The sequence below is a fragment of the Pygocentrus nattereri genome, chromosome 10 (assembly GCF_015220715.1).
Source record: "Pygocentrus nattereri isolate fPygNat1 chromosome 10, fPygNat1.pri, whole genome shotgun sequence".
NCBI classification, from domain to species: domain Eukaryota; kingdom Metazoa; phylum Chordata; class Actinopteri; order Characiformes; family Serrasalmidae; genus Pygocentrus; species Pygocentrus nattereri.
The window spans coordinates 27242658-27257656 of NC_051220.1; the positions used below are offsets into that span (position 1 = coordinate 27242658).

Genomic DNA, 14999 nt, shown 5'->3' on the forward strand with positions numbered 1-14999 from the left:
ACACCAAATCTCCTCTTTCTCTGTATCTCCTGTTTTATTTATAGTTGCATTAGTGGTCTATGCTATGTAAATGTTTGTAACAGCCCATACATGTACACAAAAAAAGAATTTGCAGGACATTTTTATTTGATGCAGTGAGAGACAGATGCAGTAAATGTGCACCATAAACGTCCTCCTGTCACAAACTCACAATCTGATCACAAGGGGTCAGGCGAGACCACTCGAGATGCAGTCGAGACACATGGAAATGTCAGGTGTAAATGTGTACACAAGGCCTTAGTTTCCATATATGGACTGCAGGGTCTGAGGAATGAATGATACATTTTCCAACAGTTTATGTACTCCATCAAAACTAGAGTTTTCCATGATTTGGTCTCTTTAATAACATAATAATGGCGTAAGAGGCTGATATCCAGTCAGCTATTTGTTACTGTGAAGTATGTCATCACTGTCGGAGCAAAATCTTGTATATCCAAAATGGTAATTTTACAGGAGAAGGGAAAATCATTAATTTAATGGAAGCTAATATAACAAGTTTTCTTTCCAAGTAATTGTGGAAAATTTTGATTAGTTCCTTCATCATAAATTTTAACACAATGCAAGGGGTGTTTTCAAATTATGCAAAAAAGTAAAAAACAGCAAAATGACAGCAGTTACTGTACACTTCTTGTTTTTCTCTGTAATTTTGAACTTTTTTTATTATATATACAGATGCCAATACCATGATATACTATTAATATATTGTGATGTAATTTATCTTGATAACATTACAATATTGCTATATTGCCCTATTCCAAAGTGTTTTTGTGAGTGTGTGTGTGTGTGTGTGTGTGTGTGTGTGTGTGTGTGTGTGTGTGTGAGGCTGCCTGGGCCAGACTGAGGCAGGCAGCCGCGTCCACCTGAGATGATGCGTGTCACAGAGGGAGGTGATTGATTACATTAGCATGCGGCCCCTGGAGATGACTTCATCCTCACGGCAACAGACAGCTGGCAGCTGAAGCTCCTGCTTGGGGGAGTCTCAGGGGCCTAGTCATGTGTGACGCCTCCGACCAGGCTCCTCTCCATTTCTCTGTCTCTCTCTCCCTCCCTCCTGTCTATCTATCCTGCCATCTTCCTGCCTCTTTTCTCTTTTCTTCTCTCTCTCTCTCTCTCTCTCTCTCTCTCTCTCTCTCTCTCTCTCTCTCTCTCTGAGGCGATGAGTTGTATCTCATTTGCTCTTCCTCTTCTTGTAATACACTCCCTCAGTTAATACCCTGACCAGAGGCTACATATTCATCTGCTCTGAGAGTGTTTATTGGGGCAGGGGATGAGACGCACACACATATATACACACACACAACAGTCCCCGTCAGGGGGAATAATACACCGGCAATGCTTATTGATCTCCACTGACTGGTGTACTATGGCACAGTGCTGTGTTTGTTAGCCCTGTATTGGCTGTAGTATTTCAAATGACCTATTCATGCTCCGCCCACAAATTTGTTCTGGATAAGCTTTAAATCCCATCCAATCTGTGTTTAAAGTCACATTATTACATTGAGTTTCCAGTTTAAAATACTATGTTAAGAAATTGGACTGTTTTGTTATAGATAATCAAAATTCGGCAGGTTGGAAATGACTACAATGAATTTGCCACAGTACAAATGTCATGTTAAAACATCAGGATTATATCCATATCGGCTGTATTTAATATACTCCAGAAGAGCAGAATATTTAGGCAGTGCTGGACGACTACGCTTCAGTGTTTGCATTTTTATTTCTTTTGACTGCATTAGTTACCATTAAGAAATAAATGTCATATATAGTGAAGTTGTAATTTCTATGTTGTCATGTGTGAAAAATATTGGATGTTGCATCGAATGTCAATTCCTACATCAATGCATCACCTAAAAACCTACCTGATCTAACTTGATGTACCCTTATAAATGCATTCATACTAATTATTCTTTGAAATTAATGCCTAAATCTTAAATTTAAAAATTTCTTTGGTCTGTTTGTTCTCTGAGCACAAAACAAGATTATTTTCAAATAAATATGACTAAATGGTTAACTTTAATCACATTTATTTGTCATACTAAACTCAGTCTTTTGGTCACGTGACCATGGATTTGTAACAAAACAACATCAAATCCAAATTTCAGTGAGATTAAAAGAATAAAGAGCAGAAGAGTAGATGAAAATAAAATAAACTGTTAGATGTCCATCAAAAGAACAATTCTAACAGATTTCTTCACATTAGACCAATCAGAACATGTTGTGTGGCATTCTATGTAAATTTAGTTCTTAGACATGCTTCTGCTCATGGGTTGATAAAGCATTATGAATTTCCATATTTTCCAGATATATAGATTCAAAGAACTTTCACCAAGGTTTTGTTAAGATTATCCAATCTTGCAACAGTAGCTAGCTAAAAAATGCATTGGTGGGAGGAGCTTAGATACATCAACTGATGCCATAAACAACATGCTTTCATACAGTGATACAGAGTCATATGGAGATACAGGAACTATGCAGGATTCATTCTCCCTGGCATGAGACCATGCTTCAGAATGGCACTCACACATAGAACACGCATACATACACACTTTCTCTCTTTCCCCTATTTCTCTCTCCAGCACTTACCTTTGAAATCAGAGCCAGTCTCGCCCACTTCAAAGCCTGCCCGCCTTAGAAGTCGAGGCCAAACAGTCGATAAATTATGGGTTTTTTAGCCTGCGTCTGAGGAGAGGTCATTTGTATCAATATCTTTGATTTTCACCAATGTTAGGTAATGAGCTGCCACAGGGAAAGGAGAGAAGTATCCTTGCATAGAAGCTATGGGTGTGCTTGTGCAGTTCATTAGAGATTGTACAAAATGCCATTTGATCTGCTCAGGTTTATGGCATTAGAACATGGCTCCGGAGAATTATGATGTATAAGGGCATGTATTTCTCTGTAATTAGGGCGGCTGTGCTCCACTCTCTCTGTCTTTTCCTCGTGTCAACCTCAGGCTTGAGCAGAGAGCACATGGGTAGAGGAGAACTACTGAACGCTCTTTAAGAAACAGAGCTTTTATACATGGCCAACAGATGGCAGTAGTCACACATCATACACCATCCACCAGTTTTGTTCAAGCTGCTCGAGCACATCAAGGACAAGTGCTGAATGACATTCCTCTAAGCGTTGTGAGCGTTAGATTAAAGCCAACCGCTCCCCCTAAACTTTGAGGATTTCAAACTTTATTTCCGAACTATATTCGAAATTGAAGTTTAAGAGTAAACCACACTTTCTGCATGTTCTTTCAGGGATATGAGTGGGTGATGTAAAGCATCAGTGGTCTACATCACTCTGACATGGCTGGTTTTCTCTTTAGACAGCACTGGTGTCACATAGTAGATCACAAAGAAATAATTCCCTTTAGTAAGTGAGCTGATTTTTCTTTGTGCTGTAGCGAAGCAGAAATAAAGTGCAGCAGTCTTAGCTTTTGCGATTCTGATTGTGCTCCCTAAATGTGTGTGCTGGGCTCTTTCAGGGTTTCGTCTCTAAGCTGGATGAGTTTATCTGCTGGCTGAGGGAAGCCCTGGAGAGCACAGAGAACTGGACTCCACCCAGAGCAGATACGGACAGCCTCCGACTCTACCTGGAAACACACCTCGTGAGTCAAACCAACTCGCATACACACATGGGCTCTGATCAGTTATCTTCTACACCTCTGGGCCTACACATTAGGGCCTGATTGATATGTAGTTCTGCCTGTATTAAGGTTCCATGGATTTATTGTGGATTTATTGTCCTGTTGACTAGGAACTGATAATGCTTTAAGCAGGGCTGGCAGGTATGGCGAAAACATAACATCACAATACTTTGATACTTTCAAGATACATAATCTGTATATGTTTGTTAGAGCAAACACAGAAAAGAACCATTTAAAAATATTTTGAAAAGTTTTTAATACAACAGAAAAACCAACACAGACCTAATTATGCTCTCTTTAAGTGTTCCTTAAGTACTGATGATACCCATGATATACGCATACAAGCATATTATGATGAAATGTGATGTAATTCATCATGATAACGAGCCCCTATCGTTATTGCCCCTGTCTTTATGTGTAATATAAGAAAATCACATTCAGGAATGTGCTGCAGTTTTGAGCAACAAAACAGGTCAAATTTACATTATTTAAGGCTTTGTGAGATTCTGCCATTCATTACACATTGGAGAAGTGACAACTGTATTTCACTCTTGAATTATCTACAAACATTTTTTAGATATAACCGATTATTGGACAAAAATGCTCATATTGTTCAGGCCCTACTAGAAACCCAAAATGGTACTGAAAAATGACCGTACTAAGCATCTAGTAGCATGTGAAAATATAAATGCATTTTGCAACATGAAACCCTCGTCTCATCATTTCAGCTGTTTTAATCGTACTGAAATGAACCTCACCCCATGTCTGTGAGACTGTGCCCGTATATGAGTATGTGTATGTGTTTGAGAGAGGGTGCGTGTGTGTATCCATCTGTAGGGGTCTGTCATATTTTTGTGATTCAGCCAAACTTTCATCTAAGAGAAAAATCACATTGGGTTTTATTGTGGAGGCCTGCACTCCTTCATATTGATGTAGAGATGCGCACCATTTTTTTTCCACCGTGTGCTTACAGATTTAATGTTTGGACTCGGAGTCCAGCTGGCACATAGAACGTGTGTGTGTGTGTGTGTAGCATGGCTCTTTCCGGTACCCAAGGGAGAAGTATAACAAGGAGGTGGACTGCAGCGGGACAGAGAGAGAGAGAGAGAGAGAGAGAGAGAGAGAGAGCGAGCAGGAGAGAGAGAAAGAGAGAGAGAGAGAGGGAGAGAGAGAGAGAGAGAGAGAGCGAGAGAGCGAGCAGGAGAGAGAGAAAGAGAGAGAGAGGGAGAGAGAGAGGGAGGGCTGTCTTTATAAGTCAGTGAGGGATGGTGTGAAATGAAACGGCTATTGATTGAGCTTGATGGCGGATCCAGGTCCCTGAATCACATTAACAAGGGACGCGGCAGTCTGTGTTGGCAAATGAGCAGGAAAAAGGGCTCACAGTTGCAAAGAACACACACACACACACACACACACACACACACACACACACACACACACACACACACACACACACACACACACATATATACACATACATGTAGTGTTCATAGAAACACATTCACATTCAGAAAAGAAGCGGAAAAGCTTCTATATTAATGGCAATAAATGAATAAAGATGTAATTTCTAAATAACATTTTTTTACCATATAACTCCACTTGGATGTTGCTGCAGTAATATGAATTACATGTACATTACTGTTAATTTTAAGTATGAAAAAATACATTCAGAGGTTTTGTTATTATGAAACAGCCATTTACTAAAACTGTACATATACATAATAATATATAAAAATATAAAATATAAAAATAATACATTTTATTTATTGAGCACTTTTCATACATGAAGATCAAAGTGCTTTACAATTTAACAATAAAATTAAGCAATAAAAGTTAATAAAAATAAAAACATGAACTACTATGCAAACTGGCCAAGTGGTTTTTCTCTGTTTAGTGTGAAACTATAAGCAAAGGCTCTTGTTCTGTAGAAGCTAGCACAAATAGTTTTATTGTTATCTTTAGCTTTTGACCTAGCTTATGTCACCATAACAAACTGTTTACAAAGTATTCTAAAATGAGCAATTGACACAACCATTCTAGTGCCATTACTGATGTAGGAATGCTTTACCCTTTTTGCTAAATTGTCAATAGCTTTTGTTGCAAGTGTTATCAATGACAGAGGAGTACACCCTCAAGTACTGTTAGATCCAGTTGGTACCAATCTTAAGCAACCAATAACCATGACTCTTGGTACTACACAGATGGCCAAAGGAAAAAGCACAGTTTCAGTTTTCTGCTGGTAAAGCTTGCCTTTCTCTGTGCAGTGAAAAAACATGCTAGGTATCTGCAGACTTTTGATGGGCATCAAAAACATATATTTTTACTGCACTAGTCTGTATGTTGTAAATCCTCTGTCACTGCTCACCTCAGCTAGATGTGGATAGGCTTTACACACACACACACACACACACACACACACACACACACACACAGAAATTCCATCAAACCAAACACCACCCAACCTGCCCTCCAACACCGTCTCAGCTCACACTATTCTCTTGCCTCTATTTCTCACATACTCTCACACACACATACAACGCACACACACCTTCTGTCTCGCTCTTGCTCTCTCTGTGTGATTTGGGGATTAGGCAGGGGGAGGCTTGTGGTCCAGTGGCTGCTGCGCCACATCTATTGGTGTCAACTCAGCGATAACCCGGTTGCCCTGCTGTCGGATCTGAGCAGTGGAGCTGGAGTGTGTGAGCGCTACCTGCTCTTGCAAACACACTCCCACACCCACATCCAGCACCATAAACCCCACACTGCACTTCACATACGCACAAATCCCAGCGTGTGCAGCCTGGTTTAGAAGTACGACAAATCTTGAAATTACAATGTTAACACAATTAATTGTGTCACAGTACGCTTTTGTGTAAAGTGAGATATTTTTTCCTGTGCAAGAGTGCAAGCCCTGTAATCTCACGTTTCCCTCGTTAAGTATTAGTAGGGATCTCAACGAACTCACATACTGTGCTCGGATTTGCTGAGATAATAATGTTCATGTTTATCTGCAAGTGAATCTTATAGGAGTAATTATTATATATATTTTTCCCAAAAATAACTCATGTCTTCATTTTCTCTGAAACTTTAGAAACTCTCCATTGTGTCTTGTGCCATCAAAGTGCAACATTTGAACAAAGTATATTTTATCTACTTGTCATCTAAGGAATTTTATGATCGGCTGTCATGTTGTTCAGTGTCTCTAAGAGTTCACCCAGTTGTCAAGTTCAAATCTCAAGAGATGTGATTGGCCTATCCATGCTCCATCCACAACCTGTCCTTTCATACAAGACATTAGCAAAAAACCCATTCAACCTAACAAGAAATTGCAGTGCATAACATTGAATTTCCAGTCTAAAATACTGTGTTGCCAAACTGTTACCACTATGCTAATGTTAGCCCAATTACATCTACATCTGAAATTTCTTTCATTATGTTGAATGAGATTTTTTCCAGTGTTCTTTAAAGCTTGCCTAATGTTGCAGCAGTTGATAAAAATGAATACATTTGTGGGTGGAGCGTGTATAGGTCAGTTGAAATGCTGACTTAAAAATAATCTTTGTAGTTAGTTTTTTTTTCAGTAGCATTTTTAAGATGTGGTACAGCTGCCTTAAGAAAAAAAAACATCATAATCCATATCTTTTTTATCTGTTGATTTTATATTTTTGCCATATTGCCATCATTGCACACCTTCTCTTTATCAATCCACTCTTAAAGGTGAAGAGCTCAACTTCACTTTTCAAAACCAGGAGATTTGATTCATTCTGCAGATTATATTTTCTCTTTTACTCAGAGTCTTCAAGGTAAGAGCTTTTGAAAAAGAAGCAAGGGCACTTTGCATGCATCAAGATTGATTGCGAATGCACTTTAGACCCCCCAATGAATCATAAACAGAAGTCTATACTAATATGTGCTTATCTCATAAAAGGTGATATGCAAGGGATTATTGGTTAGAGTCATCCTTGAATTAGAGGTGCTCCCATTGATATACAGAATTGCTTTATAAGATTATAACGCAATTGTGTAATATTCATTTCTTGGTGTTTTATTTCATCATTCCTCTTTTTCCATCCTCTGCTTAATATAGGACGCTATGAAGTGGGGGTGTCTTGCTCTATATACCAAACGCTCATATTAGCATTCATGTTTTGGAGTCAGATTTTTAAAAGGCATTCAGTCAAGCATAAATCAGTGACAGATATCTGGTTATTGTGGCTTTTGTTTATTTGTTTACTCATTTTAAAGGCGTTTAGGTCTGTAAAGGATATCAATTCAGCCAGCATCCGGAGCCATAAATAAACGTTCTTCACACTCTCTCTTGTCTGTCATGGGTGATAGATGCGCGTGTGTGCTGATCCATCACTGGTGTATCCCCACACTCTCTCTCTCTGCCTCAGAGCTGCCGCCGTCCTTAACCTTCTCATCTTCCAGCTTACGGCCGGCAGCCTGAAGTAGTGGACAGCTCGTTTAGCATATGGTTGCTGTCGGAACAAAACCTTTCATCTCCAAAACAGTAACTCTACAGCAGAAGGAAAAAAATTCTCAACTCTTAATGGATGTTGATAGAAAAAGATTGAATTCCAAGCAGGCCTTTTATATTGGTCTTCAGGATATTGTCATGCAAATTAAAAAGAAAAGAAAAACAACACAAATGGAGATACAATCATGTTTAGAACTGAATTCATTTTTAGTCCTTGTAAGAATCAGGGATGGCAAATATACACATATCCAAACTCATCTTAGTATTTGCTTTCAAATATTCAAAGAAGGCGTGTATAGTTTGGATTTTAGAAAGTGAAAATAATTGTGCATAATTTTGTCATTTATCATTGCATCCCCTGTTAAGCAAAAGGGTGACACTGAAGCAGAGCTGTATATGAAAATAATAAGAGCAAAGTTGTTGTGTGTTATGACTGTGTTATTGTTTTGTAGGTCAGCTCGTATTATTGTTTGCTTTTAATGACAATATGAAATCTTTTCAGAATGGCATATTCAAATACTATAACTTTAAAAAAAACTGTCATTTAACATCCTCAATGTCCTCTTCTTTAAAACACCTACCCTGTCCACACATTTACTTAATGTTAGTCCTCTGTTATTAGGCACAATTTGTCAGCCATCACTTTCACCATTGGTCAGTTTCTGACCACAGGACCATTGTTACCAGATATTATTTGGGTGGTCTTGGCCTTTCTCAACACCACAGTGGCAATGACATGACTGCATTTTAGTGTTTATCAGCTATTGCAGGGTAATGGGGGTTTTACATATTATTGTCAGAGTGGCGTTGATAGTGCTCTGCTACCCAAACATTTCTGTACAAGTGCAGTCATAGAGTCAGAACCTGACCACTCATGAAGGCCTAAAGGATGGTTAGGAATAAGTTGTACATCAACATTGGTGACTGTATACCAAGTTCAAATTCCCTCACATGTAATTGGCCTATCAACACCGCACCCACAGCCATATTCTTTTATTGCAAAGGTTAGACAAGCTTTCAAAGACATTAGCAAAAAGCCCATTCAACCTAATGAGTCATTGAATTGAGTTTCATTGAGTTGAGGATAATTTTCTTTAACTAATCAAACCCTGATACTACATCTGACCTAGTCTAACAGGATAATCTTTCACTTGCACACAAAATAAATATCATGTGAAATTCATAACCCACTCCCAAATGTTGGTATTTTGACAGAAATAGAGCTTTGAAGTTGCTCATTAGGTTGAATGAGATTATTTCCTGCACTTTTAAAAACTTGTCCTACTGCAGCAGTTGCTAAGAATGAATGTACGTGTAGGTGGAACATGTATAATTCAGTTGAAAAGGTGATTTAAAAATCAGTTAGCAAGTGGCAAAATAGACGGGTCTGTGGACAGAGATCTGCATGCGCAGGAATGGAGGCGGGCACAGCTGCTTGCAGAATGCAGGGGAACATGCGTACTGTCAGAACGACAGAATGAGCAAGACAGGCACTCTGAAAGACTCACTGGCAGGTGCGCAGGCAGGCAGGCCTGCAGTGAGAGTGAAAGAGAAAGAGAGACAGAGAGAGAGGTTCAGATGGCCGCTTGTGGCTCTCTCGGCAGGGCCAGTCAGATCAGACCGGCCGGTAATGGTGTGAAACAGGGCCGGGGGAGATGTGAGGAGATGAGAATGGAAGGGGAAGATGGCCCTAGGCGCCTCACTGTGGGCCTCCCCATGGGAGCACATTACCCCCCCTCTATCCCCACCACCCCTTCCAGCACATCTTCAAACGCACATGCCCCCCTCCCCCCGCCTCCAGGAGCCGGGATAATGCTCTTTACACTTTGATTACACTTAGCAACTGGAGAGCCCTCCGCTCGAGAGCGCGCTGGGTATTATCAAAACCAATCAACATGAAAGTTTTGCACTGCGGCAGCGGCACCCACGGAGAGAGAGTGAGGGAGCAGGGAGCATGGGGGCGAGCGAGGCTGTTTGGAGTGTTTGGGAAAAATGGGGAGGGGGGGTGGAGGGAGAAAAAGGAGTATAATAGTTGAAATAGAGACATCAGAGTAAATGGGCAGATGCTCAGGGGGAAGCACACGCACACACACACACCCGAGAGTTACGGGACGCCCGTCTGACGGATCCTTTGAGCTGGGGAGAACGGTACCCCATTGTATTGCTCTGTAGAAAGACAGAGAGAGAGAGAGAGAGAGAGAGAGAAAGGAAGAAGAAGAAAGAGAAAAACAGTTTCTCCCTTGCCGAATAGAGTGGGCTCCCGAGGTCATTTTCTGGAGGGCACATCTGTGGGAGAAAATGGCTTCAGTTTTATAACGTCATTTGAATAGTAGTTTATGCCGGCGGATGATGAATTAGAGGGACGTCTGTCATTTGTTAATAATTCAGCACAGGCACAGATAGCGGGATTGACTCAGACAAATATGGCAAAAAGAGAGAACAGTGGGCTCCAATCCACAGAGGAGCGGCGCTCCATGAATAATGTGTGTTTGAGGTCCGCAAGTGTGTGAAGGATCTTTAGAGGTTGTGTGAAGGCAGTGTGTCAGGAGATTATGTGCATTTTCAGCGTTCACACAAAGGCCCATAATGTGACTTATGAGCATTTGTTTCAAGAGTGCAGATGAATTGAGACAGTGCTGGTGGTGTAGAGAGACTCTGTAAGCAATCATATGCAGGAATATTTGAGTTAAAGGACCCATATCACACAAACCTGTATTTGCCTCACTTTTTTAAAATTGAAAAGTTTGATATACTATGTTAGCACTGTTAAAACTTCAAAACTTAAATGCACAAAAAAGAGTCGGTTTAAGTCTAACCATACATTCACATTAGCAGGTGACAGAATGATGTGGCCAGTTATTTCTTATGAGAGCACACAGTTTGTAGTTGTGATTTAGCAGGGCAACAAGTGACACGTTGAGTGAACTGACAGTCTAAGTGATTGGCTCAAACTAATTCCTCAGACTAATTATGGATGTGGGGGTCTGAGGTCCCCAGCCTTTAGTCTCTGAAATTTTCCTTCCAGCAGCATTTTGTTCATATTCCTAATTGTATCAAACAAGGTAGAGAAACTTATAAACCTGCAAACCAGGGTTTCCCAAGCAAGAAGTTGTGACCCCATGTGGGGTAACTTGACTTGCAAATGTGGTTGTGGGAGAAACAAACAATTTACAGTTTAGCTGTATTAATTTATTTTACTAATTGGCACTATGATGACTATGTGCTACTGTTATGTAATGCTACTAAGATTAACATTCCAGATTTACTTAAATAAATAAAGAGACTATGTTATACAGAACGGAAATGACAGTAAATAACGAGTAGAAAAAAAATGCCAAAATGAGGAGAAACCAATATGTATCACAAAATGTAAGCTTAACCTTTTTCTCTAGATTAGCAGTGTATGATATGTTGTTTTGGTTGATAGTTCATTTATGAACTACTTAAATGTGACAGTAGTCCTGAATCTAAATCTTAAGCATAATGAAATATAGGTGGTTAAAAGTCTTGGGGTCAGAAAAGAATTATAGTGTATATTTGGGGTCATTTGTTCAAAAAGTTAGGGACCCCCTAATTTTAACCATGAGTAAATTTTTAACTTATTTCTAAACAAAATGGTGACAGATGACAGATATTTGAACTTTTTATGTCAGAAAGTGGACAGTGTGCACCCGAGGATCAGTAAGAGAGACCTTGATCACACAAGAGACAAGCTTGAGCATTAGCAGCTTGTCGCATACTAATGTGAATAATTATTTTGAAATATAAACCCACACAAATATTTAAAGTGGACCTAGAAAAATGAAATAGAAGATATTTAATGCAAGAAAAGCAGAATAAAATGCAAGGTATGGATATGGGCCTTTTAAAAGAAATGAAAGATAAAAAGAAATTTCACATGATTTTATGTGTGTATGTGTGTGTGTGATATTGTGTGTGAGAAGCTGACATGGGAAAGTGTGAAAGCATGAGAGAGCACACAGTGAGAGAGAGAGAGTGTGTGAGAGATAAACTGAGTGTGAGGTTGTTTCTCTGCATTGAGGTGTCATGCTGTGTGTTTTTCTGTGTGTGTGTGTGTGTGTGTGTGTGTGTGTGTGTGTGTGTGTGTGTGTGTGTGTGTGTGTGTGTGTGTGTGTGTGTGTGTGCGCGTGTGCACAGAGCTTCAAGCTGAACGTGGACAGTCACAGCGCTCTGAAAGACAGTGTGCTGGAGGAGGGGAGGCAGCTGCTGGAACTCATCACCTCCCACAAATCAGGTAGTGCGCCGGCAAGCCACACATTTATTATTAATGTTTATATTAACATACTGACCTTCAGAATTTATAAATCTTCAAGTAACCGCTTCACAGCACCACCGCACACACACACATGCCTTTCCACATCCATTCAGAGTGCAGTGCGTTCGGCCAGCTGAATTGAGTTGTGGGATAAAGCAGGATGCTGCTGCACTCTATATGAAGAGAGCTGGAATTAAGAACAGCAGGAACTGAGTCAGAGTCTTAGACCATCTACCGTACTCTCTCTCTCTCTCTCTCTCTCTCTCTCTCTCTCTCTCTCTCTCTCACACACACACACACACACACACACACACACCACATCTTTCTCTCTCACTTACTCTCCTTCTCTATCTCTCTCTTACTCTCCTTCTCTCTCTCTCTTGCTCACCCTCCTCTGTCTCTCTTTTGCACTCCTCCTCTTTCTCTCACTCACTTCTTTCTTACACTCCCTCTCACTCTCTCTCTTACTCCATCTCTCACTATCTTTCTCTCTGTCTTACATATTTTTTCTCTCTCAATTACTCTCCTTTTCTCTCATGCTCTCTCACACTCCATCCTTCTGTCTCTTTCTCTCTTGCTTACTTTGTCTCTCTTTATGTTTTCTTCTTCTCTCTCTTCCTCTCTGAGTTTCTTTCTACTCCTCTCCTTCTCACTTACTTCCTCTCTCTCTTGCTGTCTCTCTATTCAATAAGCTTAATTGATATGGCCATATTTAATTACAGTGTTGCTGAAGCATCACTGAAATATATAAAGTAAACCTTTAGAACATTTAGGGTGGTTTTCAACAACAGGGATTAAATTAAACAAAGAGTTTAGAAAAACATGGATTTGTTTTAAATTGAGTATTCAACATGGATTTAAAAATCTGAGATTAAACCCTTAGTCTGTGTTTAAAACTTGGCCTTCACTTCATTTCAATTGTCCTCCATGATAGATTCCTTGCCAGCATAAATAAACAGTAGCAATGTTACTCTCAACAGCAGTCATGTAAATACTGCAGTCTTCTTATTCAAGTGAGAAATAACATAGAATTACATTAAAAACAACTCTCACAGGCAAAGAGGGAATTTGATTAAACTATTCTGTCCTCTGTATGTTACAGTTTCACAGTAAATCCTTCATTAATAGTCAAACTGAAAGCTTAACTCTGAATGTTAGCTTATTAATATGCTAAACTAGTCATTCTGGACCTAGTTAAACAAGACCGCATTGTTCTGTTGGGTATAGCAAGTATCTTTTAGGCCATTTACTTCATAGACACAAAATTTGATGAAAGTTTAAATTGAATTTCTAAGCAAAGTTTAATCAGGTAATGGAGAAGTAGGAATAAATCTAACCTAGGTTTCCTGTAAAACTAAACCCAGAACTAAAATGATCATTTAAATGAGACCCTGATTATTTTTTAAGTTTGTTGCAATTGGATTACTGAATAAACCTTGATTAAATCCAAGCTTAATCTCTGCTTGTGCAGCTACAAACATTTAAGAAGCCTCAGTTTCATTTACAAGGAAAAAGGGAATTTAAAAGATTGTTAAACAAGAGCTAAAGCAATTTAGTACTAAGTAAATTGTAATAGTACTAGAATTTATTAGTACACTCCCCCCTTCTGTCTCTTACTCCTCCATCCTCTCTTTCCCCCACCCTCCCTCTCTCTCTCTCTCTGTGATTATTCACCTGAAGCGCCTTGCTGAGCGCTCAGTAAATGTACAAATCCACTAAGCTGACCTCCCTGTCGGCTAGTCCTCTCCTCTCCGCTGGTTAAGCTGGCCACCATTAAATATGCAGATGGCCCCCCAGAGCAGGACTCTTCTTACTGTGCCCATCACGCCACGGCACAGCGACTGCCTCGTACCAGTCCACACAGACACACACACACACACACACACACACACACACACACACACACACTTACACAACACACCTATACATTTAATCTCCTCTGGCTTGGAGCATCCTCTCAATGTATATATTGGACGGTGCAATTATAAGTAAATCTCCTCCCGACTCTCCGTCCCGAGCACTAATACCTGGTTTCCTAGCAACTCAGCCGATCTGATCACTCGGCAGGTGCAAGCAGCGGTGTAGCGCCCCGCTCAGTAGACAAAGCTCGTCATGCACATGGTGCAGGGACACACTCCAGCCCCTCCCATGCCCCTCTTCACCTCACAGTTTTAATTACGGCCAGCAGGATTTGCGGAAAGCAGACTGTGGCGTAGAAATGGCTTGCTGTGCACGGGGATTAATTCAGCACTCTGCAGAGGTGGTTAGAGTAGCCTAATAGCAGACTCAGGTAAAAATATTGTTACTTCAGAGATGCACAGACACACACAGAAGCAAAAGTAGCCCACCAAAAAGCAACTTAAGAAAGAGAAAAAAATGTCAGGACAGAGTCGTTATACAACCACAGTGGAGCTGCCTAGTGAAGCCAGCATGTTTATGACATAATAACCATGATGGCCATTATAGGTGTTTGCAGCTTAGTTTATACATATGGGCAGTATGGACTGGAGAGTGAATCATAATTAAATTAAATTTACATAGTGCATTAAACTCTTATTTTACAAAAAGAA

General features: G+C 40.0%; 1 protein-coding gene across 2 annotated transcripts in view; it reads left to right on the plus strand.

The window, feature by feature from the left end:
* Positions 1 to 14999, plus strand: part of akap6 (A kinase (PRKA) anchor protein 6) — a 144028-nt gene that overhangs the window by 51067 nt on the left and 77962 nt on the right. For both annotated transcript variants that reach the window (XM_017699795.2, XM_017699796.2), the window contains exons 5-6: positions 3512 to 3634; positions 12312 to 12408. In XM_017699795.2, the coding sequence (XP_017555284.1) occupies positions 3512 to 3634; positions 12312 to 12408 (220 nt within the window). The remainder of the gene's footprint in view (positions 1 to 3511; positions 3635 to 12311; positions 12409 to 14999) is intronic.